This window comes from Oncorhynchus masou, chromosome 23, assembly GCF_036934945.1.
Source record: "Oncorhynchus masou masou isolate Uvic2021 chromosome 23, UVic_Omas_1.1, whole genome shotgun sequence".
In the NCBI taxonomy this organism is placed as follows: Eukaryota; Metazoa; Chordata; class Actinopteri; order Salmoniformes; family Salmonidae; genus Oncorhynchus; species Oncorhynchus masou.
In genome coordinates this window covers 26,731,764-26,758,522 of record NC_088234.1, presented here as the reverse complement: position 1 = coordinate 26,758,522, position 26,759 = coordinate 26,731,764, and the positions used below count along the sequence as shown (strand labels likewise).

General features: G+C 42.2%; 1 protein-coding gene across 5 annotated transcripts in view; it reads left to right on the top strand.

The window, feature by feature from the left end:
* Positions 1–26,759, top strand: part of LOC135510647 (DENN domain-containing protein 4C-like) — a 74,779-nt gene that overhangs the window by 18,350 nt on the left and 29,670 nt on the right. For all 5 annotated transcript variants that reach the window (XM_064931735.1, XM_064931734.1, XM_064931732.1 and 2 more), the window contains exon 2: positions 10,445–10,755. In XM_064931735.1, the coding sequence (XP_064787807.1) occupies positions 10,457–10,755 (299 nt within the window). In that variant the 5' untranslated portion in view covers positions 10,445–10,456. The remainder of the gene's footprint in view (positions 1–10,444; positions 10,756–26,759) is intronic.

Here is a 26,759-nt window from a genome sequence, read left to right as displayed (position 1 = left end):
CAAAATAAACTTGACTGCATTTTGATTTGCACACACACATTTTCAGAGGAAGAATTGCTGCCTGTGGTTTTCCCCCCCTCTGAGTAAAGTAAATAGCTCAGGGAAAGAGCATATTATGTGGGATGTATCTCAGCTCCTTTGATCCTGAAGCCCGGTCCCACTCACTCTCTCCAGAATCGTTCCATGTCATTTCAGCAAGCCATGACGCACCCATCTTCGATTGCTCTAAAATATTTTCTGCAGTTAGAAACCGATAAGATAAGCATTCCTGTAACATTATTTCATGAAATATAATTTGAACTCTGAAAAAATGTAGCTAATTGATTTCAGATAATATTCATTAAATATAGCACCTATCGTCTGATTTGGACAATATCTTCCTACCAGTGAGTAGTAATGCATGAGGAATTCCCCAAAAATTCAGAATGCCACCCATGGACCCCCCCACACCCCATGCCAGTCCCACCCCAACAACCAGTATCTGTTCTCCATGTCTGACAAAGTAGTATGAAGCTGCGGTTTGGAGTATTGCTTCTTAATACTATAATGTATTCCTAGTGATTTTGGTAATGGTTATGTTCCCCTGTTCAGAGAATTTAGACATTTGAAGTCTCTTGCCCTAATTCCCAAAATAGAGTGGTAAAGTACCAGGTTTTGCCCAGTAGATAGTGCTATTCCTGCTACCCACCCTTGTATCCAGTTTGCTGGTTTCGTGTTTTTTAAATTGATCACAATTTTCGTTGAAATTGGGTAGAAAACCATTAGCTCTAGCTCATGGTGATGACAAATTGTGTGGCCATCCTCAAGCCAGTCCTCCATGAAAGCAATTTAGTTTGTCCTTCTCTAGCAACCTAATGGATCAACCCAACTCTCCTTTAAAAGTCTAACAAATGGCAGCTCTCTGAGAGGGCTTATTCCTATGGTGCAATTCTCATGAATACTTTTCCTACAAGCCCACAACTTGGAGAAATGGGCTGGAGACGAAACTGCGGTGAAAACCCTAATAAAATGAGACAATTATAAACAATTGTGTGGTAGTCTTATGTTTTCCAATACAATTATTAGAAAAATCTCTATGATAAGTGACATTTACCATTAAACCCAATACCAGTGCCATTGTGTTGTTGGGACTTTCACCATTGTAGACCATTAGAGACCATAATGGTTTGCTTTTGTTCACCAGGAGTGGTCTAACTAATACACCACACACTCAAAGGGGCCGTTTCCTGGACAAAGATTAATCCTTGACTAAAAAGCATTTTCAACTGAGTTTTTCCATTGAGTTTGGCTGTTCTGTCTAGGCTTAATCTGTTTCCCGGGAAACAGCCCCTCAATCCATTCTCAACCAATAGAAACTCATGATGCTGAAAAGCCCTTGGCTAAATAAATAAATAATCTCACTCCAATACATTTTAACAGAAAGTTAGCAAAAATAGATAAGGTCTTGATACCATGGAAAGGAAAATACCTGTCTATTTGTGGAAAATTCACCCTGATTAACTCTTTAGTCATCACAGTTTACCAAGCGACCGTTTTTTTTTAATTAAATGAGCAAAACGTATTCATTTGGAATGGCAAACCAGACAAAATGAAAAGGTCCTATTTATATAATGAATATGAATTAGGAGGACGGAAATTAAATATTAAAGCATCAGACCTCTCACTAAAGGCATCAGTCATACAATAGTTATAGTTAAATTCGAAATGGTTCTCTAATAAATTAGTAAAAATGTCTCACCCCATGAACAAAAATGGCCTTTTTCCTTTTATTCAGATTACAACCGCTCACTTTCGGTTATTTGAAAATAAAATCAGCTCCAAAATATTGTTATTTCTTTAACAAGCCATAGAAAGTTGGTTGCAATTTCAGTTTAATCCACCTGAAAAGACAGAGCACATAATACAACAACTATTGTGGTTAAACTCAAATATACTAATTGATAAAAAACCTTGATTTCCTGATAAAATGTTTTAAAAAATAATAATTTTAAAAACGTAAATAGACATTCTTTGTAAATTATATCATAAGCAGGACTGGTGGAGTTATGTCACACATGCAGCTAACAAAGACTGTCTGCTCTACAGCATTACCACAAAAATGGAAGAGGCAAATGGACGGGGGAAAAAGTAAGGAACTTGTCTGTCGGCCCTGCATTAAAGACCAAAATAGGTTCAAGAAAATTGTGATAAATAAAAATATATACCAGTTTCATTTAAGGACCAAAAAATTGACAGCTGCGCCATATAAATTGTAAAATAGTTGGGAAGAGATCTTCAATGTACCGATTCCATGGCACAACGGCGCCGGATTCAAAACTTCAATTTTTTTCTATTTAAACGATTCTACAAAATTCTTGCAACCAATTTGAATGTTATATACAGTTGAAGTCGGAAGTTTACATACACCTTAGCCAAATACATCTAAACTCAGTTTTTCACAATTCCTGACATGTAATCCTGGTAAAAATTCCCTGTCTTAGGTCAGTTAGGATCACCGCCTTATTTTAAGAAAGTGAAATGTCAGAATAATAGTAGAGAATTATTTAGTTCAGGTTTTATTTCTTTCATCACATTCCCAGTGGGTCAGAAGTTTACATACACTCAATTAGTATTTGGTAGCATTGCCTTTAAATTGTTTAACTTGGGTCAAACTTTTCAAGTAGCCTCCCACAATAAGTTGGTTGAATTTTGGCCCATTCCTCATGACTGAGCTGGTGTAACTGAGTCAGGTTTGTTGTCCTCCTTGCTCGCACCCACTTTTTCAGTTCTGCCGACAAATTTTCTATAGGATTGAGGTCAGGGCTTTGTGATGGCCACTCCAATACATTGACTTTGTTGTCCTTAAGCCATTTTGCCACAACTTTGGAAGTATGCTTGGGGTCATTGTTCATTTCGAAGACCCATTTGCGACCAAGCTTTAACTTCCTGACTGATGTCTTGAGATGTCCACATATTTTTCCATCCTCACGATGCCATCTGTTTTTTGAAGTGCACCAGTCCCTCCTGCAGCAAAGCAACCCCACAACATGATGTTGCCACCCCCGTGTTTCACGGTTGGGATGGTGTTCTTTGGCTTGCAAACCTCAACCTTTTCCTCCAAATAATGGTAATTATGACCAAACAGTTCTATTTTTGTTTCATCAGACCAGATTACATTTCTCCAAAAAGTACAATCTTTGTCCCCATGTGCAGTTGCGAACCGTAGTCTGGCTTTTTTTTACGGCGGTTTTGGAGCAGTGGCTTCTTCCTTGTTGAGCGGCCTTTCAGGTTATGTCGATTCATAGGACTCGTTTTACTGTGGATATAGATACGTGTCTCCTTCCTTAGCGGTAAGACGGCTGCGTGGTCCCATAGTGTTTATTCTTGCGTACAATATTTTGTACAGATGAACGTGATACCTTCAGGAGTTTGGGAATTGCTCCCAAGGATGGAACAGACTTGTGGAGGTCTACAATTTTTTCTGAGGTCTTGGCTGATTTCTTTTGATTTTCCTGTGATGTCAAGCAAAGAGGCATTGAGTTTGAAGGTAGGCCTTGAAATGCATCCACAGGTACACCTCCAATTGACTGAAATGATATCAATTAGCCTATCAGAAGCTTTTTACGCCATTCCATAATTTTCTGGAATTTTCCAAGCTGTTTAACATCTTATGGATCCCTTCACGCGCCAATCCCTTTAGTGGGATTGATTTGACAACATCCAGTGAAATGGCAGCACGCCAAATTCAAACTACAGGAATATCAATATTCAACATTCACGAAAATATGTGTATTACATCAAAATAAAGCTTAACTTCTTGTTAATCCAGCCGCTGTGTCAGATTTCAAAAAGGCTTTACGGCGAAAGCAGAACATGCGATTATCTGAGGACAGCGCCCTGCATACAAACACATGAAAATCATATTTCAACCAGACAGCGTGACAAAAGTCAGAAATAGCGATATAATTAATGCCTTACCTTACCGACTTGCCAAAACAATAGTTTGTTAACAATACATTTGTGGAGTGGTTGAAAAACGAGTTCTAATGACTCCAACCTAAGTGTATGTGAACTTCTGACTTCAACTGTATATGGGGAATACAATTTTCCCAGCTCTGTAGAGTCATTAGATCATTTATTTTGGTACTGTCCAGATGTAGCTCATTTTTTGTCACAGGTCCAAGAATAGCTGAAGAATTGCAACATTTATTTAAAGCTAATGCTGCAGATACATTCGCACTACTGGGTGATCTGAAAAATCATAGTCAATTGATAAATAATATAAATATTTAATTTACAATCTGTAGCAACTCTGAGAATAGAAAGGTTCAGTACTTTTGTGAAGCATCACAGGACACAGTTGAAAATATATTGCAAATAGAAAGCCTAAGTATTGTTATTTTGTTTACTCCAATTGGGGGAGGGGTGGTATTGTTTGCTGGGAATAATAAAGGAAATTATATTCTAAAAAGATGTGTGTGAGACACACACAGAGTTGTACGAGATCTTCAGTTTCTTGGCAATTAATTGCATGGAATAGCCTTAATTTCTCATAACAAGAATAGACTGACAAGTTTCAGAAGAAAGGTCTTTATTTCTGGCCATTTTGAGCCTGTAATCGAATCCATAAATGCTGATGCCCCTTATACTCAACTAGTCTAAAGAACTCCAGTTTTATTGCTTCTTTAAGAAGAACAACACTTTTCAGCTGTGCTAACATAATTGCATTTGGGTTTTCTAATGATCAAATAGCCTTTTAAAATGATAAACTTGGATTAGCTAACACAGCATGCCATTGAAACACAGGAGTGATGGTTGCTGTTAATGGGCCTCTGAACGCCTATGTAGATATTCCATTAAAATCCAGCCGTTTCTAGCTACAATAGTCATTTACAACATTAACAATGTCTACACTGTATTTCTGATTAATTTGATGTCCTTTTAATGGGCAAAGAAATGAGCTTTTCTTTCAAAAACAAGGATTTTTCTAAGTGACCCCAAACTATTGAACAGTAGTGTATATTTATCCCAAAAATATATGGGGAATTGGAAATGATGCAGGCAATTACATTGATGGAAGCGACAATAAATAAATAGCCCCCCCCCCCCCATATTTTTTTAAATATATATATTTGTTTAAAGAAATAACTCTTAGATTAGTCCATGCTGATTGGGAGGTTCCCCAGAATCTCAACCAATCCTAATCCAACCAACCCTAATCATGACCATAATGGTGAATTTGTTCTGGATATGTAGTTATTGGCATCCTCTGACTGGATAAAAAATATAGTAGAAACAGTGCCATTTAGTGGGCAAAACATGGTTGTATACCAAAACATACTGTATGGTGATTGTTGGGGTGGTGTTGGCGTGGGGGGTCCGTGTGTGGCATTTGACCATTGTTTTGTGTTCCTCGTGTCTTAATCATTGTAAGGAACAAATTGGGTCCACATCGGACGTCTTTCATCTGTGAAGAGCACAGGGCACCAGTGGCGTATTTGCCAATCTTGGTGTTCTCTGGCAAATGAAAAATGTCCTGCACAGTGTTGGGCTGTAAGCACAACCCCCACCTGTGGACATCGGGCCCTCATACCACCCTCATGGAGTCTGTTTCTGACCTTTTGAGCAGACACATGCACATTTGTGGCCTGCTGGAGGTCATTTTGCAGGGCTCTGGCAGTGCTCCTCCTGCTCCTCCTTGCACAAAGGTGGAGGTAGCGGTCCTGCTGCTGGGTTGTTGCCCTCCTACGGCCTCCACATCTCCTGATGTACTGGCCTGTCTTCTGGTAGCGCCTCCATGCTCTGGACACTACGATGACAGACACAGCAAACCTTCTTGCCACAGCTCGCATTGATGTGCCCTCCTGGATGAGCTGCACTACCTGAGCCACTTGTGTGGGTTGTAGACTCCTTCTCATGCTACCACTAGAGTGAAAGCACCGCCAGCATTCAAAAGTGACCAAAACATCAGCCAGGAAGCATAGGAACTGAGAAGTGGTCTGTAGTCCCCACCTGCAGAAGCACTCCTTTATTGGGGGTGTCTTGCCTATAATTTCCACCTGTTGTCTATTCCATTTGCACAACAGCATGTGACATTTTATTGTCAATCAGTGTTGCTTCCTAAGTGGATAGTCTGATTTCACAGAAGTGTGATTGACTTGGAGTTACATTGTGTTGTTTAAGTGTTCCCTTTATTTTTTTGAGCAGTATATTTAAAATGGTGCAGGAATGGTAATCTTACCTGTTCCTTAATGCAAAAACTATTTTGGAAATCCTCGTTGTGCTTTTTGAGGTGGAATGACCCTCCATGAAGCTAGCCGAAGAGCCAATGTGTTCACCCCCCCTCCCCTTTGACCACTCCAGGGAACTTTAGCATTTCCATTTACCTCTTTTACCCTGGAGCAACCAAACCACATCAGAGGGGGCGCCACCCCTCCCTCATTAAAGGCGTTTTTTATTGCCTGCCTTGTTTGTGGAAACCCTGAGTCATTCTTCCTTGATCGTTCACCGAACATGAAACTGTGTTGTCTCACTCTGGACCATTATGCAATCCTTTTGAGGGGTGGAATCCAACAGGGGTGCACCACACAGGCTCTTGAGTAGTACTGGGAAATAACAGAGTAAAATAACTTAACTTGTGCTCATCTAAGGACTATCATGGGTGAATACAACTTTTATTTTTTTTAAACTGATTGGCGTTTTTACCAGAACTTGAAAAAGTGACAAATATTCTAGTTTAATGTTAACTTTGACTTGTTACATTTTTATGATTTATGGACAAACTACAGCAACACATTTGGTTTTCTTAAGTACAATTGTAGAGAATGACTCGAGTTTAGTCCAGACACATTTTGGTAAAAATAATTAACAGTGAAAAAGTACAACATTCTGGCAAATATATTTATTTTTAAACTAGACACTTTGCCAAAAACTAGACATCTTAGTCTTCAGTGATTAGTTTATTTTTGCAAATGCATCATAGTTTTGTAACCACATTTAGCTACAGACATGTTTAAAGCTGGTTTAATGAGAATCACCTAACCCCAATTCTAACCCTAAACCTCAACTTCACCCCTATGCCTAAAATAGCCTTTTTCTTGTGGGGACTGGCAAAATGTCCGCACTTGTCAGAATTTTCCTTGTCCCCACAACCCAATAAACACCGACTTCATGGCATGCCAACTACCACGGCTGTTTGATTTGATACATACCCTTTCACTTACTGTGGACCTTATGTGATTCATTATTGCTCCTGTCCAAATATGTATAGTTGTGAATGCACAAGTGCAAAACTCAGTATATCTTGTCCCTGTCCTTTCCTTGTACAGACAGGACACAATACCCATGTAGCCTAGTGCATGACATTTACTTGGAACAAACAGGGCACAGTTTGGGTCACCTTTCTGACATGGTGAGAGAGTGGTATGTCTTTTTTTATGGAACCAACTGCAGGGGTACAAATGTACTGTCGTCTGTAACCTAGGTGACAGCCCTGTTGTGAGGTCCCAGTCTTTGGTCGACATAGGGCTGGCACAATTATTGTATAATCGTGTAACTGACAATTATGGACAATAACAGTGAACTTTAAAAAATGATCGCCATCTTTAATACATTTATTTTAGGTGAGAGAGGGATTCAACTCGATATTATAGTTTAACTAATAGGAGTTTGGTGGTTAGAGTTGGTAATAATTTTATGAGCAGAGCAGCGTCGTCAGGTGACAGCTTAAGTTCCAAAAGTTCCAAGCGGTTAAATATCATAAAATCAACTGTTTTTGAGATAGGGGTGTCAGCAAGGCTGTGTTGTATTTATTAGGGGCACTACATCTCATTCCAAAATCATGTGCATTAATATGGAGTTGGTAGCCCCCCCCCCCCGCTGCTAAAACAGACTCCACTCTGCTGGAAAGGCTTTCCACTAGATGTTGGAATATTGTTGCGGGGACTTGCTTCCATTCAGCCACAAAAGCATTACTGAGGTCGGACACTGATGTTGGGCGATTAGGCTGGGCTCGCAGTCGGTGTTCCAATTCATCTCAAAGGTGTTCGATGGGGTTGAGGTCAGGGCTCTGTGCAGGCCTTCTTCCACACCAACCTTGACAAATCATTTCTGTATGGACCTCGCTTTGTGCACGGGGGCATTGTCATGGTGAAACAGGAAAGGGCCTTTCCCAAACTGTTGTCACAAAGTTGGAAGCACAGAATCATTTAGAATGTCATTGTATGCTGTAGTGTTAAGATTTCGGATACACAGACAGGCGACAACAATAATAATTTGCGGTCTTCTGGCTATGTATCCGTTTTGTTGCTCTCTCCCTCTCCAATGTTTCTTTTACCAACTGCAATGAACAAAGATATTAACACAACATGTAAAGTGTTGGTCCCATGTTTCATGAGATGAAAAAAAAAATCCCCAACATTTTCTATAGCTTTCTTCTTTCTCTAAAAAAATGGCACAAATTCGTTTACATACCTATCAGTGAGCGTTTCTCCTTTGCCAAGATAATCCATCCACCTGACAGGTGTAGCATATCACGAAGCTGAAAAACGGCATGATCATTACACAGGTGCACCCTGTGCTGGGGCATTACAAGGCCACTTTAAAATGTGCGGTTTTGTCACAACACAATGCCATAAATGTCTCATGTCTTGAGGGAGCGTGCAATTGGCATGCTGGCTGTAGGAATGATTGGCTGGGCCTGGCTCCCCAGTGGATGGGCCTATGCCCTCCCAGGCCCACCCATGGCTGCACCCCTGCCTGCCCAGTCATGTGAAATCCATATAATCAATGTATTTCAATTGACAGATTTTCCAACATGAACTGTTACTTAGTAAAACCTTTGAAATTGTTGCATGTTGCTTTTATTTTTTTGTTCAGTTTTCAATGCAAACTAGAGTCCGACATTCAAATTGGATCCAGATTATGAAGGCAATTTTTTTGTAGGGCCTACATTCAGGTTTGACACTCGATACTCTAAATGTGATGGGTTTGGTGTGTTTCTGCGTCGAATATGGTGATATTTCAGTACTTCCGTGTGTGCTTGTTCACGCCATTTGGTTTTTCCTGTATTGTACTCGATAGCAGGACGAGGTCACAGTGCCGTGCTAAAAGTCTCTGAGACCGAGACTATTAAACACTGTTATGAAGTGGGCTACATTAAGTCCAGAGCCTGCCGGGTGCTCCTCCCTCAGTTCAGAGGGGCCACGTTTCTTCTCCTGCTCCTGCCCCATGCTGCAGCTGACTCACGACTGGAAAATGTCACTTCCTGCATGCTTTTCCACCTCTCTTTGAAGAGAATGGGATGTTTGCTTTCTTAGCTTTTCTTTCTTCCTTAGACAGCCGTTTGCTTCATTTTGCCGTATCCTCCTACCAAAGCCCAGTGTTTTTCTTGGACGCCTGAATAACCTCTTTTTGCACCGTAAAGTAGTTATTCTAACTGTATAAATGAAAATAGTCCGTCTTTAGAAGTCCACCACTCTCCCACAAGCAAGGTAACCTGGGACTTATGCTGCCATGTTATTTGAGACTACCGTTGACAGTATTTATGCCTGTGGTTATTGTGCACAGTAAATGGCTTGTTCAGGGAAGATGTTGAGGGATTTGAGTAATTTACAGACTATAACAAGTTATAGTTATAATATCTACCAGCAGAAGAAACAAGCTGTGATAGTTTCCAACCCCTCTCACTGAGAGCAGAGGGTTCGTGCTCCATTAGCTGTTAGACTAATTGCATCTAATTACTACCTCTATGCCATAGTGCTTGTTATGGCTAATTGATGGATCATTCTACCACTTCTACAGCAGGAAATCGAAGCATCTGATTAATCCTCGCCGAGCTTTAGCATATGGTCGTCTTGAATCTCGGGAAGCAAGCGTTTTTCTATCCCAAGTGAATAGAATAACAGGACCCCATGCTCTCGTTTTCCAGAGAACGCTTTGTAAGACTCGTGTCATCTTGATTTATGCTTACAGTGGTGTTTTGCTGCATTCAGCTCGGCTCTGCCGCTCTCCTCTGCCTTTCCCTAGTCACCGACGCTCCGAACTCTCTCCAAGTCCCTTAGTATGGGACTGGGAAGTGATATACAGTGACAGGAGTGTTTGTGAATAAGTTGCATCGTTTCACAAGACCCCTGTCAATCCTTAGGTACTTAGGTACCTTAGTACTTTATGGCGGGATGCTGTTTAGACACGTATACAGTCATTAGGGATTCCACATACACTGTTAGAATGTAAAGGACTGTCCCATGGTGCCTGTGTGATATAAGGAGCAGGTCGTTCCCATGTGACTTGCTCTGTACCATTTATAGACTAAGACCTAGGCTACATTGCTCTTACAGAAGGCCTGGATAAGGCCCCAAATTCCATAGACATATCCCTACTTTGGTAACAAACAAAACACATGTTCCCATTCTCTGACCTCTAACCTCACTTTTGACCCTGCCCCACCCGCCTCTTCTCTCCCCAGGCACGACCAGCCATGATTGAGGACAAGGGCCACCGTGTGACCGACTACTTTGTGGTGGCCGGGCTGACGGACAAGTCCACGCCCCTGGAGCAGGACCTGTCGGAGACCAAGTCCAGCGGGCCTAAGGCGCCCATTACTGACCTGGCCGTCATCAACAAGTCGGCGGGAGAGACTGTTCCAGAGGGCTTCACCTGCATTGAGAGCACCTACAGTGGGCAGCAGGCCAACCTCAACCACGGCAGCCTTAAGAGCCACGAGCTGTTCCTCTGCTACAAGAGGGACCGCGACAAGCCCCCGCTCATCGACATCGGGTGAGTCCGTCTGCGTGCGCTCTACTGTGAAACCAAATGGGAAGAAAAGGGTGTTTTACAATGGCATCATTAGGGTGAACTCTGAAACAGGTGCACCATAGCCTCAGAATCCCTTCCCCGTCCCAATGAGACCAATTACCAGAATAGTCATCTCTAATAGAGCTGCAAAGTACATCTACCTTAATCCCTTTCTTTGAAAACATGATAGGAGAGAAAATTGTAATGAAAATTGCTTCTGGTCTGTTATTGAGCTTTTGTGGAAAAACCCTCTACAATGTAGGCCTATTGCTTGCTTATTATTTGTAGTGCTTTTGGGTTATTTGCTAGATTAATTGAATGCAACCCCCCCCATTTGTGAAATAAATCACATTTCATTTTAAAGAACTTAACTTTCTATCAGGGAAATAACTTTTTGTAATAGGTGAATGTCCCCAGGGGCATAACTTTCATTGGGGACGGGGACATGTGATGCAAAACGAAGCAACAGTGTTCTTTTAGGACCATGCGAACACCTCCGAGCGGTCGGGTTGGCTGTTTTGGAGTTTAAAAATATATATATATGCCCCCCCCACATCTAAAACCAAAGTTGTGCCCCTGATTGACCCTATGTGAATGCAGCCATACACACAGCTAGCTGTCTTACCAAAATATTGCAAACTAAAGTATTAGCCTTGTTATTCATGCATAAAAACATACTGAATAGCAGTTTGGCTTAGAATACAGACACAACTGTGAATGCGAAGGAATGAATGTGAACAGAACAAAACAGCGGTACCGTGTAGGCCTAGGAAACAACATATCACATCAATGAAGACATGAAGGAATCTATAATGCCTTCAGAAAGTATTGACACTCTTGGACTTTTTCCCCACATTTTGTTGTTACAGCCTGAATTTAAAATGGATGAAATATATGTTTTTGTCACCGGCCTACACACAATAACCCATAATGTCAAAGTGGAATTGTGTTTTTTGCCATTTTTACAAATGAATAAGTATTCTCCTTTGTTATGGCAAGACTAAATAAGTTCAGATTTGCATAGAAAGTCGCATAGTGAGTTCATATATGTAACTATGTGCAATAATAGTGCTTAACATGATTTTTGAATTACTACCTCATATTTGTACCCACACATAATTATCTGTAATGTCCCTGAGCATGGAATTTCAAACACAGATTCAACCATAAAGACCAGGAAGGTTTTCCAAAGTTATTAATTACACTTTGGATGGTGTCTATACACCCAGTCACGACAAAGACACAGGCGGCCTTCCTAACTCGGTTGTCGTAAAGCAGTGGTTCCCAAACCTTTTATAGTCCCGTACCCCTTCAAACATTCAACCTCCAGCTGCGTACCCCCTCCAGCAACTGGGTCTGCGCACTATCAAATGTTGTTTTTTGCCATCGTTGTAAACCTGCCACACACACACTATATGATATATTTATTAAACACAAAAATGAGGTTGAATTTTTGTCACAACCTGGCCCGTGGGAAGTGACAGGTCTTATAGGACCTAGTTTTCATGCTAGCGAGGGCTGAGAATCCACTCTCACAAAGGGAGAGGTGGTTGCAAAGGGCATTGGTGTCTTAACAGCACGATTTGCCAAGGCAGGATACTCTGAGCGCAACCCTATCCAGAAATCTGGCAATGCCTTCTGATTTTAAATTACATTTTTACAGAACCGCTTGTTGCAATTTCGACGAGGCTCTCTTGTTCAGATATCGGTAAGTGGACTGGAGGCAGGGCATGAATGGGATAACAAATCCAGTTGTTTGTGTCATCCGTTTCGGGAAAGTACCTGCGTAATTGCGCACCCAGATCACTCAGGTGCTTCGCTATATCATATTTGACATTGTCCGTAAGCTTGAGTAAATTTGCAAATAACTAAATCCCACAATGATTGAAAGACCTGTGTTGTCCTTGTTAATGCAGACAGAGAAGAGCTTCAACTTCTTAATCAAAGTCTCAATTTTGTCCCGCACATTGAATATAGTTGCGGAGAGTCCCAGTAATCCTAGATTCAGATCATTCAGGCGAGAAAAAACTTGGCATCAACCAAGCGGTCAGTAAAGAAAACTTGAAGCTCGTCTCTCAATTAAAAAAAAAACGTGTCAATACTTTGCCCCTTGACAACCAGCACACTTCTGTATGTTGTAAAAGCGTTACATGGTTGCTGCCCATAACATTACATAATGCAAAAATACACTAGAGTTCAGGGGCCTCACTTTAACAAAGTTAACCATTTTCACTGTAGTGTCCAAAACGTCTGGTCTGTGGTATGTAATGAGGAGCAACAAGATGCTGCACTTGACGCATAAATAAAACTGCCTATTCCAGTTACTAATAAGCACGCACCCATTAAGAAAATGACTGTAAAAACTGTTCAATCCCCTTGGATTGATGAGGAATTGAAAATTTGAGAGGGATGAGGCAAAAGGTATGGCAATTAAGTCTGGCAGCCCAACTGATTGGCAAAACATACTGCAAATGAAGAAATCATGTGACTAAACTAAATAAAAATAAACTACACTATGAAAGAAAGAAATTATGTAAAGAATGATAGTAAAAAGCTTTGTTGCACCTTCAATGAAATTTTGGGGATAAAAGCCAACTCTGCTCCTTCATTCATTGAATCAGATGGCTCATTCATCACGAAGCCCACTGATATTGCAAACTACTTTTAATCTGCTAAATGGGATATATTATTATTATTAATGCCTTTTTCATTGGCAAGATAAGCAAACTTAGGGATGACATGCCAGCAACAAACGCTGACACTACACATCCAAGTATTTCGGACCAGGTGAAAAAAACGATTGTAGTCTATCAAAAATGACATGCCATCCAGATTGTCAGACCCCGGTGGAAAATTACTGAGGATAATAGCAGACGATGTTGCCACTCCTATTTGAAACATCTTCAATTTAAGCCTACTAGAAAGTGTGTGCCGTCAGGCCTGGAGGGAAGCTAAAGTCATGCCCCTACCCAAGAATAGTAAAGCCCCCTTGACTGGCTCAAATAGCCGACCAATCAGTCTGTTACTAATCAATAGTAGACTTCTGGAAAAAATTGTTTGACCAGATTACAATGCTATTTCACAGTAAACAAATTGACAACAGAATTTCAGCATGCTTGTTGGGAAGAACACTCAACGAGCACAGCACTTACACAAATGACTGATGATTGGCTGAGAGAAATTGATGATAACATGATTGTGTGGGCTGTCTTGTTAGACTTCAGTGCAGCTTTTGTCATTATCGACCATAGTCTGCTGCTGGAAAACGAATGTGTTAAATTTAGGGTAACAAAGATCATGGGGACAAAGATCATACTTTTTGTAGAAATGTCCTTTTGGTCTGATGAAACAAAAATAGAACTGTTTGGCCATAATGCCCATCTTTATGTTTGGAGGATAAAGGAGGATGCAGAACACCATCCCAGCCGTGAAGCACAGGGGTGGCAGTATCATGTTGTGGGGGTGCTTTACTGCAGGAGGGACTGGTGCACTACACAAAATAGATGGCATCATGAGTGAGGAAAATTGTGTGGATATATTGAAGCAACATCTCAAGACATCAATCAGGAAGTTAAAGCTTGGTCGCAAATGGGTCTGCAAGTGGACAATGAACCCAAGCATACTTCCAAAGTTGTGGCAAAGTGGCTTAAGGACAACAAAGTCAAGGTATTGGAGTGGCCATCACAAAGCCCTGACCTCAAACCTATAGAAAATTTGTGGGCAGAACAGAAAAAGTGTGTGAGCAAAGAGGCCTACAAACCTAACTCAGTTACACCAGCTCTGTCAGGAGGAATGGGCCAAAATTCACCCAACTTATTGTGGGAAGCTTGTGGAAGGCTACACGAAACGTTTGACCCAAGTTAAACAATTTTAAAGGCAATGCTACCAAAGACTAATTGAGTGTATATGTGCACAACTGGTAATACCGTATATATTCTGTTATGGCATGGTATGAAGGTATAGAAATCTGGATACTGCACAACCCTAGTGGGTAGGCTCTGCAAGCAGAGCTAGCTGGAGCTTGGCGGCGGCCTTGGTGGTTTGATGCTGCTGATCATCACTCTCCTTCTCGTTTGGCTTTGTTTGGGTACTTTGACAAAGCCAATTTCTGATGCCCATCATGGCAGATTAGCTGGTTCGTGCTAGCTAAATAGGCGAAGGCAGATAACACTAACGCATTTTCAGCTAGCTAAGAATCTTACGAAACTCTATAGTGGTGGGGTGTTTGGCAGAGTTGAGTGAAGCAGCTTCAGCATTAAACCTGACCCCGCCTTTATGAATCAAAATCAAATATTATAGGCGGAGGCGTGTCACGTTATTCACTTAGCCTACAACAGATGAGAAGTGTCCCCCCTGCTTTTTATGGAAACACAAAGGAGTCATACCTAACCGCTCTGGTGGCTTTCAAGAGTCCCCCTACACATACCCTGTAACGCTCTGTCCATTATGCTGACACAGCACAGCGGAGATTGATTTTTTTTCTGTCACTCAATCAACTTTTTTGCTATACAGTGGGGCAAAAAAGTATTTAGTCAGCCACCAATTGTGCAAGTTCTCCCACTTAAAAAGATGAGGCCTGTAATTTTCATCATATGTACACTTCAACTATGACAGACAAAATTAGAAAAAAAAATCCAGAAAATCACATTGTAGGATTTTTAATGAATTTATTTGCAAATTATGTGTATAGTGACATAAACTAAAACTGAAGGGGCACATGTTTCAACTGAGGGGGTTAAGTCCCTTTTTTCCCCATCGTGGAGCCGGGACCGGTTTGGTGTTTGCAAGTCTGCATACACGTGTTATGAACTGCAAGCCTCCTTCACTGGATGACTTGGTAAAGGTTTCAGAAGGATCCACTTCTTGTCAGAAAAGGGGGAGGTAGAATTGGGGATCAGGTCATAACATATTTTTGGCTCAGTTCCGCTCTCCCATCCATCTCAGCCATATACGGATGGCTATTCCACATGCCATTATTCATATCTGTCAGAAAGTTTAAAAAATGGCACCTGTAAATTATTAATCGTCCTTCTGCTCTTCGTAGCAGTTGCAAGACCCCATTTCCTTGCCCCCCAGCCCCTGTGTTCAGTGTTTCACCATTGACTGTCACTGTTCCAACTTGTTCTTGTGTGTTAATTAGGAGTTCACTGGCACTTGTCCTTCCTATGCGGCCTCTTTGGATTCTTTCGCCTCCCGTTCAGAATGAATGGTGCACCGGCTGCCAGATACAAAACATGAGGGCCTGGGACCTGTCTGTGTTCCTTCTCATGTCACAGTGTCCCCTCCTTGGCTCCTGTGATCTTCCCAGGATTGCAATTACTTGGTACAAGGAGGGCAAGGCTATTGGCTGTGCCCAAGGCATGCTGCACATAAGAGACTCTGTCAAATCCTTGAAGGATATAAGGTCGGCGGAAGCATGGATTTGACTTTGCTCGTAACGTTGCTTTGGAACTCCTGCATTAATTGCTGTCAACCAGAGTATAGGTTGTAGTGGTAGACTGACTGCATTCCTGATTACATCTAGATTCCTGTTTTTAATCATTAAAAAAAATGTTACCCTTATTTTACCAGGTAAATTGACTGAGAACATATTCTCATTTACAGCAATGACCTTGGGAATAGTTACAGGGGAGAGGAGGGGGATGAATGAGCCAATTGGAAGCTGGGGATGATTAGGTGGCCATGATGGTATGAGGGCCAGATTGGGAATTTAGCCAGGACACCGGGGTTAACACCCCTACTCTTACAATAAGTGCCATTGGATCTTTAATGACCACAGAGAGTCAGGACACCCGTTTAACGTCCCAACCAAAAGACTGCACCCTACACATGACAATGTCCACAATCACTGCCCTGGGGCATTGGGATATATATATATATATATATATTTAGACCTTGCCTCCCACTGGCCCTCCAACACCTCTTCCAGCAGCATCTGGTCTCTTATCCAGGGACCATCCAGGACCAACCCTGCTTAGCTTCAGAGGCAAGCCAGCAGTGGGATGCAGGGTGGTATGCTGCTGGCCTGTGTGGGTGGATGCAGTGAGGTAGTTTTAAAAACCATGGAATGCTGAAATCTGAAGACTTGCATTTTGATAGTACTTTTAATACACAAAATATTGCTTGTTGTGTAGTACTTTAGAAGCATCAATGCATGATAGCGCTGCGCCAGAATGTGTCATTCTCCAGTTTGCTCTCTACTGTCTGATAGGTTGAAATGAGTCATCTGCCAAAGATGTCTGACTCAGATCGCCCGGTCAAGAGGCTGACCAGGAATAGTTCTATCCAGAGGAAGAACTGACTCGGTAAAGGGGAAGCCTGGATGGAAAACCAGCCTTGTCTTGAGAAACAGGCAGTTCTGGCCACAACCCCCCCCCCCCTTTTAATACTGTACAAACTACCAAAGTTCCTCAACACAAATAGAAAACCATGATCAATTGTCATAGCTAGATTTCTTCTAAACATGCCCTAGGAGGGCAAGTGGAGATAACTGTACCTTGCATTAAACTGTGTGTTTTCAATATATGGATGAAGCGATGACACATTCACCCAACCCATCATACATCCCTCTACCTGTGAGAGTGTACTTGATCTCACAGCGAATCGGGTGGCAGCCCGACCTGTTGGTTCAACACCTTAGCCCTTACACCAAGAGGTCCAAATCCCTTTGAGGTTGCTAAATGTTGTACTAAGGTTGCTTGAATATGTTCGGCCACAGTACCTAGTCTCTGGCCTGAGTGTCAGTCTGTTGGTGCTACCGTACCAACTCCTTGTAACTTATTGTCTTGCCAATAATGTCTGGCTTGACAATGACCTCAGTGGAGTTGACGAGCACAAACAGATCTGGGACCAGTCTACCTAGTGTCTATCCTGCCATGTTGAGCTCGGTTCACTTCAGAACCCTGGTTGGTTCACTTCCGAGGCTATGGAGGAGACTGAACAAGTTTCTCAACAATTCCTTGAGAAGATAGAACCACAGATATTCCCCAGCCATCAGAAAATATTCACTCTCTTCCTTTGAGGTTTGCCTTCGCTGCATGTTTTTGTTTCCAGCAGGCATGTGACATTATGTGGCCAGAGTAGGAGGTGCGTAGAAATGACCCCTATTGACTTGACTTGAAATATGACCACACTGAACTTGCAAAATGTTGCGCTGTGGAAACAAATCAAGATTCCTAAACCTATTATGGTGATGCGAGGTTGAATAAACCGAAAACTTAAAAATACCTGTTTATTTACCATTTGTATTTGTTTTCTGAAGGATAATTTATAGTATGTATTGGAGTTAAACTCTAGAGAAAGCTCAGTTAAACCTGCATAAGTTTACTGTGGTAGCATATGCCTACTAGTTGAGAGACTGTCTGCATAGAGAGCGAGAGTGAGCATTCTGATTTAGTATGGCTCTGATTGTGTGGGCAGGAGTCATTCTGCTGCCAGCACTTTGACAGAGAGCAGTGTGGTGCAATCTCAGCTTCCTCACATGCTGTTGACACTCCGGCCTGTTGAATGCAAGTCAAAGGCAAGCCACATGAGCGAAGACAGGATCCTGTCTCAACTCTCGCTCCTCTTTCTGTCACTCTACCCTGCTCTCTACCTCTCTTCCTCTCTCTCATTCTCTCTACCTCCCTCTCTGACTATCTGGCCATCTTTTCCACTTCTTTCTCTGCAGTTTGCTAAGCAGTGCAAACGGATATCTAACATCAACACCAATTAAAAACGCTGCATAGGGCAGATCACTTGTGGACCTATATGGCCTCAGGACAGACTTGTCATCGAAGGCCATGGGATAGTTGGTGGTACAAATAGGATTTGGCCATGAATGAATTACATTCCTGCTCTCTAGGTCACTCTAAATGCACTGTATGTGGAATCCCTCTATTATGCTACTTGCCTAAGGCCAGGCAACAATGGATGGCAGTACTTTTGTTCGCGGGTGGGTACATTTATGAAACTGGACCCAAGGTTATCTCAGCTTGAGCCCAGACGCTCCATTGTGATACAAGGTCATGGTGATTTGATCAGCCATTGTTGCACTCCGATACATCGTAGGCTAATGTATTTAGATGGCAGTTGAAACCGAGCAGCTGTGTTAGTTGTTACACACTGCGGGATATGATGGTATTTTGTCTTTTTAAGGCACTTTCATTCTTTCCAGTTTATGAAAGACTATAGCTGTCCACAGAAGTGCATAAATCATTGCTCCCCAACCTCCAGTCCACTTCACCATTTGTAAAATAATTCTGACCTGTGTTCGGCCTGATTACCAGCAACAACGAGACAGCCCACAAGGAGGAGGTGAGGGCCCTGGTGGAGTGGTTCCAGAAAAATAACCTCGACGTCAACAAAACGAAGGAGCTCTTTGTGGATTTCGGGAGACAGCAGAGGGAGCAGGCCCCCATCCACATCGACAGGGCCGTGGTGGAGAAGGTGAAAAGCTTCAAGATCCTCGGCGTACACATCATTGACAATCTGAATGGTCCACCCACACCGATAGTATGGAGAGTAAGGCGCAACAGGAGGCTGATGAAATTTGGTTCCGCCTCAAAGACCCTTACAAACTTTTACACATGTACCATTGAGAGCATTCTGTCAGGCTGTATCACCGCCTGGTATGACAACTGCACAGTCTTCAAAAGCAGGGCGCTCCAGAGGGTGGTGCGGTTTGCCCAGTGCATCACCGAGGCACACTGCCTGCCCTTCAGGACTTCTGCACCACCCGGTGTCACTGGAAGGTCAAGAAGATCATCAAGCTTCAGAGCCACAGCCTGTTGACCTCGCTATCATCCAGAAGGTGAGGTCAGTGCAGGTGCATCAAAGCTGGGACTGAGAGACAGAAGCTGTTTTTCAATATCATCACTCTCGCCATCACTAGCCGGCCTCCACCCAGTACCCTGTCTTGAATTAAGTCACTGACGCTCGCCGACTACCACTCGGTTACTCATCCGTGCACCTTAGAGGCTGCTGCTCTATGTTCATATACATCAAATAAAATGTTATTGGTCACATACACATGGTTAGCAGGTGTTTTTTTTGTTTAAAAAAATTTGGGACTGTTTATTAAGTTTTACACACACACACACAAGACAAAGCAATATAAATAATATACTCAACTAGAAAAAATACAAATAAAAAAACAAATAAAAAAATAGCTTTAAAGATACCATACTTTAGACAAGGTAAACACACCAGGCAGAAGGCTACAGAGGTTAAAGGCAATCTATAGTTCAGGGACAGAGCAAACACCACACCATTGTACCTGTAAACAGTCAAGGGATAAGGGTGGAGAAATGCAATCACTCAAAGACAGTCATGGGCACAGACCGACCATCCACTGGACCAAAAATAAAGTTTACAATGCTTTAAAATAAAAAAAAATAGAATGATTATTCATGTAGGCATGAACAAAATGTAAAAAATCATGCTCACACTTCAGTCTCTGCCCGGGCAAGATGAACAAGGCATCCGCGGATCACAATCAATAAGCACATGGACCTTAATGCCCCCCCCCCCCAGCAAAAACACAAGCGAGAAGCTCCTCCAACCCTTAAGTCACAGGGGGGTCAAATACATACTTATTTTAGTTTTAATTGGAATGCCATCAGAGGATGGACTGTTTAAAGTAAGACCGGAATGGAGGAAATAAAATGTTCTGATTGATTGGGCCTGATAGAGAAAAGCCTCGGAGGCTAAAGGCTAAACGGAACTGATTCCAAATTTTAAGCGACTGCTTTACAATTGGGTTGACACACCTTTTGCCTTGGGACACTGGGAGAGACGAGCACAACACAGAGGAAAGTCCTGCAGGTTTACACGATTCAGACTCCATCTGGACCCAGAGTGGTCTAGGGCCAGTAGGATCAGTCTGCAGCCAATACAGAACGGCTCTGAAATTTGCAGCCCAGTAGTATGTCTGAAAATTTGGTAGAGCTAAACCCCCCAATGACCTAGGCTTCTGTAAATGTTTTCTATCAATCCGTGGTACCTTGCCATCCCAAATAAAATGCATGAATGTTTGATCCAGTGAAATAAAAAAGGATTTTGGAATAAAAATGGGTAAACATTGAAATAAATATAAAAATTTGGGCAACACATTCATTTTAATGACATTAATCCTTCCGATAAGAGAAAGGGCTAGCGAATTCCAAAAAGTAAAAGATTGTTTCAAGCTGTCTGCTAGAGCAACAAAGTTTTCCTGAAACAAATTTGAATATATCCTTGTCACTTTTACTCCCAAGTCGGGGGAATTGATCCCGGACAATCCTAAACTGAGAACTTGTAAAAGAGCACTTTAAAGCAGCCTTGTTTACCGGAAAAAGCTCACTCTTGCCTAGATTCAGCTTGTACCCCGAGATTGATCCAAACTTTTTAAGAACAGATAGGGCACGTGGCAATGAGGTATCGTGGTTGGAGATAAACAAAAGGAGGTCGTCAGCATATAGCGAGACTTTCTGCTCCCAGCCCGCCCTGATTATACCTTGATTGGCATCATTAGAGCGTAGTGCAATGGCGAGTGGCTCGATTGCCAAAGCAAACAACAAGGGGGAGAGTGGACAACCTTGTCTGGATCCGCGGTGCAAGGGAAAATAGTCAGAGGACAAGTTATTAGTCCGTACCAAAGCCATGGGGGAAAAATAAAGAATCTTTATCCACGCAATGAATTTGGGGCCAAAGCCAAATCTATAAAGGGCAGCTGTTAGGTAATCCCACACAACGCGGTCAAACGCTTTTTCGGCATCAAGTGAGACCACCACCTCCGGGTCCTCCCCGACGCTGGGGAGTACAGTATATTCTTAAGGGGCCTAATATTGAAAAATAAATGCCTATTTCTCACAAAGCCAGTCTGGTCAGAGTGTATTACTTGGTGCAGCAAGCCTTCCATGTACGGATGGCTAGAAGCTTAGCTAGGATTTTGTAATCACAGTTTAAAAGTGAGATTGGGCGATAGGATCCATATTCCAGGGGGTCTTTGTTTTTCTTTAGTAGTAATGAAATTGAAGCCTGATAAAGACTAGGCGGTAGCTTTGAAGTATTAAGGCACTCTGCAAAATAGTCGAGACAAGAATGGGCAAAGCAGACCAGAAAACGTCCTGTAAAATTCGGTTGGAAAACCATCCGGACCCGGTGATTTACCACTTTTCATTGCGGACACTACTGTTGCAATCTCCTCAAGCGTAAATTCTTCTTCGAGATAGTCATGGTAGTCTGTATCAATTGAAGGCATATTCAAGCCATTAAAGGAGTCAATCAGCAAAGGGTCTTGAGGGGATTCAGAGGTGTATAGCGCAGAGTAAAATTGTTTAAATTGATCATTGATCTCTTTGTGTAACTGTGGTGGCACCAGACAGAGTCCTTATTTGTGGGATTAAACGTGAGGCCTCAGATTCACGGATCTGATGCTCAAGGAGTTTACTGGCCTTGTCGCCTTGTTCATAGACTTTGTATCGAGCTCGCAAGAGTAACTGTTCAGCTTGCCTGGTAGAAAGCTCATCAAATTCAGATTGGAGTAGTTGGTGCTCTTTATGCAGATCAGAGGAAGGATCCGTAGCATATTTCTCATCCGATGTGGCTATGGACTCGCTCAGGTCTTGAAGTCGCTGGGAGCGAACTCTGTTTTGGTTGGCTGTATAAGAAATAATTTGGCCACGTAGGTATGCTTTGAGAGACTCCCATATGGTAGAGCAGGACATATCTGGTGTTGAATAGCTTTCTAGGAATAAGGTGATTGCAGAAGAAATGAAATTGACAAACTCCTTATCTGAGAGTAAAATGGGGTTGAGACGCCATTGATAACACATAGGAGGTCGCTGGGGAAACTCTAGTTCAAGCACTAATGGTGAATGGTCAGAGATAACAATACTCTCGTAAGTACACTGCCGAAGGGTAGGCAGAAGTTTTGTCCAAAAAGAAGTAATCAATCCGGGAGTATGTTTGATGAACATGAGAAGAAAAGGAATACTGTCTATCTGTAGGATGTAGGAAACGCCAGGCCTCAAACATAGCATATTTCTGAAGAAAGGATTGGATAAGTAGGGCACATTTAGATGGGCCTGTATCTGTTTGAGGACTTGTCAAGAACTGGGGACATTTTACAGTTGAAATCCCCCCCCCTAAAATCAACAAATGAGAATCTAAATTGGGAATAGCAGACAGAAAGGAAGAAATTAAACTTGTGTCATCCCAATTGGGAGCATAAACACTAGCCAAAACAAGAGGGGTAGAAAACAGTTCACTGGTTACTATGACGTATCGTCCCTTAGGATCAGCAATAACCTCAGAAGCTACAAAGTAGCTTTATCAACCAGAATAGCAGCACCTCTTGATTTACTATGAAAGTTCGAGTGGAACACTTGACCAACCCAGTCCTTATGCATCCTAAAATGCTTACCAGTCCTCAAGTGAGTCTCTTGTAGAAATGCAATATTTGCTGGGCATTCCCGTTATTCAACCCTGTCAATAGAGCATAGAATGGAAAAGCGATGAGCGCCCAAAACCCCCAGAATAACTTGTCTCAGAGTAATAATGTACGGTGGTAAATGTTTGGAAAAAGTACAGAAAAAAAGACAATGACAACATTAGAACTGAACAATTCAACCATTTGTTTGTCTGTCATGTGTGCGCAGAGGAACTTAACTTTCCACCTTCTCCACTGCTGTCCCTTCTATGTGGATTGGGGGGTGCTCCCTTTGCTGTTTCCTGAAGTCCACAATCATCTCCTTTGTTTTGTTGATGGAGAGGTTATTTTCCTGACACCATCGTTGTTGTTGGTAATCAAGCCTACTACTGTTGTGTCATCTGCAAACTTAATGGTTGAGTTGGAGCCATGCATGGCCACCCAGTCATGAGTGAATAGGTAGTACAGGAGGGGGCTGAGCACTCACCTGTGTGGGGTTGTTGAGTATTGAGGATCAGCGAAGTGGAGATCTTTTTTTCCCTACCTTCACATCCCGAGGGTGGCCCGTCAGGAAGTCCAGGACCCAATTGCACAGGGCGGGGTTGAGACCCAGCTCCTCAAGCTTAGTGATGAGCTTGGAGGGTACTGTGGTGTTGAATGCTGAGCTATAGTCAATTAATAACATTCTTACATAATTATTCCTCTTGTCCAGATGGGATAGGGCAGTGTGATGGCGATTGCGTCGTCTGTGGACCTATTGGGGTGGTAAGCAAATTGGAGTGGGTCTATGGTGACAGGTAGGGTGGAGGTGATATGGTCCTTGACTAGTCAAGCCCTTCATGATGACAGAAGTGAGTGCTACGGGGCGATAGTCATTTAGTTCAGTTACCTTTGCATTCTTGTGTACAGGAACAATGGTAGCCATCTTGAAGCATTTGGTCAGCTGGTCTGCGCATTCTCTGAGGACGTGGCTTAGGATGCTGTGGCTGGTTTTCTTTTTGTAATCCGTGATTGCCCGGAGACTCTGCCACATTCGTTTCGTGTCTGAGCCGTTGAATTGCAACTCCACTTAGTCTCTATACTGACATTTAGCTTGTTTGATTGCCTTGCGGATGGGAATAACTACGCTGTTTGTATTCGGTCATATTCCCAGTCACCGTTCCATGGTTAAATGCTGTGGTTTGCGCTTTCAGTTTTGCACGAATGCAGCCTTCTATCCACAGTATCTGGTTAGGGTAAGTTTAAATATTCACAGTGTGTACAACATCTCCTATACATTTCCTTAGAAACTCACTCACCGAATCGGCGTATTATTATTCTATGAGGCTACCCGGGAACATATCCCAGTCTGCTTGATCAAAACAATCTTGAATCGTGGATTCCGATTGGTTAGACCAGCATTGAATACTCCTTTGCACGGGTACTTCCTGTTTGAGTTTCTGCCTATATGAAGGGAGGAGCAAAATGGAGTCGTGGTCATGTATGCATCATGGAAGATAGAGTAACAGTGGTCCAGTGTTTTTGCTGAGTGAGTGCTTCAGTCGATATGCTGATAGAATTTAGGTAGACTTGTTCTCAAATTTGCTTTGTTAAAATCCCCAGCTACAATAAATACAGCTGCATGATATATGGTTTCCAGTTTGCATAAAGTCCAGTGAAGTTCCTTGAGGGCCGTCGTGTTATCGGCTTGAGGGGAACACTGGTCACTTTAATGTTTTCATACTCTTTTACCCATTTCGTATGTATATACTGTATTCTAGTCCATCATATTCAACTATTGCTATGCATATAATATTTTATCCACATATTCGAATATCATATACAGTACCAGTCAATAGTACCAGTCAATTGCTCATTCAAGGGCTTTTCTTTATTTTTGCTATTTTCTTCATTGTAATAGAGAAGACATCAACACCAGGACATAACACATATGGAATCATGTAGTAACCAAAAAAAGTGTTTAACAAATCCAAATGTATTTTAGATTCTTCAAAGTAGCCACCTTTGCCTTGATGGTGGCTTTGCACACTCTTGGAATTCTCTCAACCAGCTTCACCTGGAATGCTTTTCCCAAAAGTCTTGAAGGAGTTCCCACATATGCTGAGCACTTGTTGGCTGCTTTTCCTCCACTCTGCGGTCCAGCTCATCCCATACCACATCAATTGGGTTGAGGTCGGGTGATTGTGGAGGCCAGGTCATCTGATCCAGCACTCCATCACTCTCCTTCTTAGTCAAATAGCACTTACACAGCCTGGAGGTGTGTTAGGGCATTGTCCTGTTGAAAAACAAATGATAGTCCCACTAAGCCCAAACCAAATGTGATGGTGTATCGCTACAGAATGTTGTGGTAGTCATGCTGGTTACGTGTGCCTTGAATTCTAAAGAAATCACTGACAGTGTACCCACAAAGTACCTACACACCATCACACCACCTCCTTCATGCTTCACAGTGGGAACCACACATGCAGAGATCATCCGTTCACCTACTCTGCGTATCACAAAGACACGGCAATTGGAATCAAAAATCTTAAATTTGGACTCATCAGAACAAAGGACAGATTTACACCTGTCTAATGTTCATTGCTCGAGTTTCTTGGCCCAAGCAAGTACCTTCTTATTGGTATCCTTTAGTAGTGGTTTCTTTACAGCAATTTATCCATAAAGGCCTGGTTCACGCAGTCTCCTCTGAACAGTTGATGCTGAGATGTCTGTTACTTGAACTTTGTGAAGCATTTATTTGGGCTGCAATTTGAGGCTGGAAACTCAAATATAAAAAATAAATAAAAACATGTTTAAACTTTTTGATTTAAATTGGCAAGTCAGTTAAGAAAATATTCTTATTAACAACGCCGTCCTACCCTGGCCAGACGCTGGGCCAATTGTGGGCCGCCCTATGGGACTCCCAATCACAGCTGGTTGTGATACAGCCCAGAATCGAACCAGGGTCTGTAGTGATGCCTCTTGCACTGAGATGCAGTGCCTTAGACCACTGCGCCACTCGGGACCTCCAAAATACAGTGCCAAGTCAGCCAGGCGAGAGACACAGACAGACATGCAGTTGAAGTCGGAAGTTTACATACACAAATACATTTAAACTCAGTTTTTCACAGTTCCTGACATTTAATCCTAGTAAAAATTCCCTGTCGTAGGTCAGTTAGGATCACCACTTTAATTTAAGAATGTGAAATGTCAGAATAATAATAATGATTTATTTCAGCTTTTATTCCTTTCATCACATTCCCAGTGGGTCAGAAGTTTACATACACTCCATTAGAATTTGGTAGCATTGCCTTTAAATTGTTTAACTTGGGTCAAATGTTTCGAGTAGCCTTCCACAAGCTTCCCACAATAAGTTGGGTGACTTTGTTGTCCTTAAGTCATTTTGCCACAACTTTGGAATTATGCTTAATTCCAAATAAAATGGTCATTGTCCATTTGGAAGACCCATTTGCGACCGAGCTTTAACATCCTGACTGATGTCTTGAGATGTTGTTTCAATATATCCACCAAATTTTCCTCCCTCATGATGCCATCTATTTTGTGAAGTGCACCAGTCCCTCCTGCAGCAAAGCATCCCCACAACATGATGCTGTTA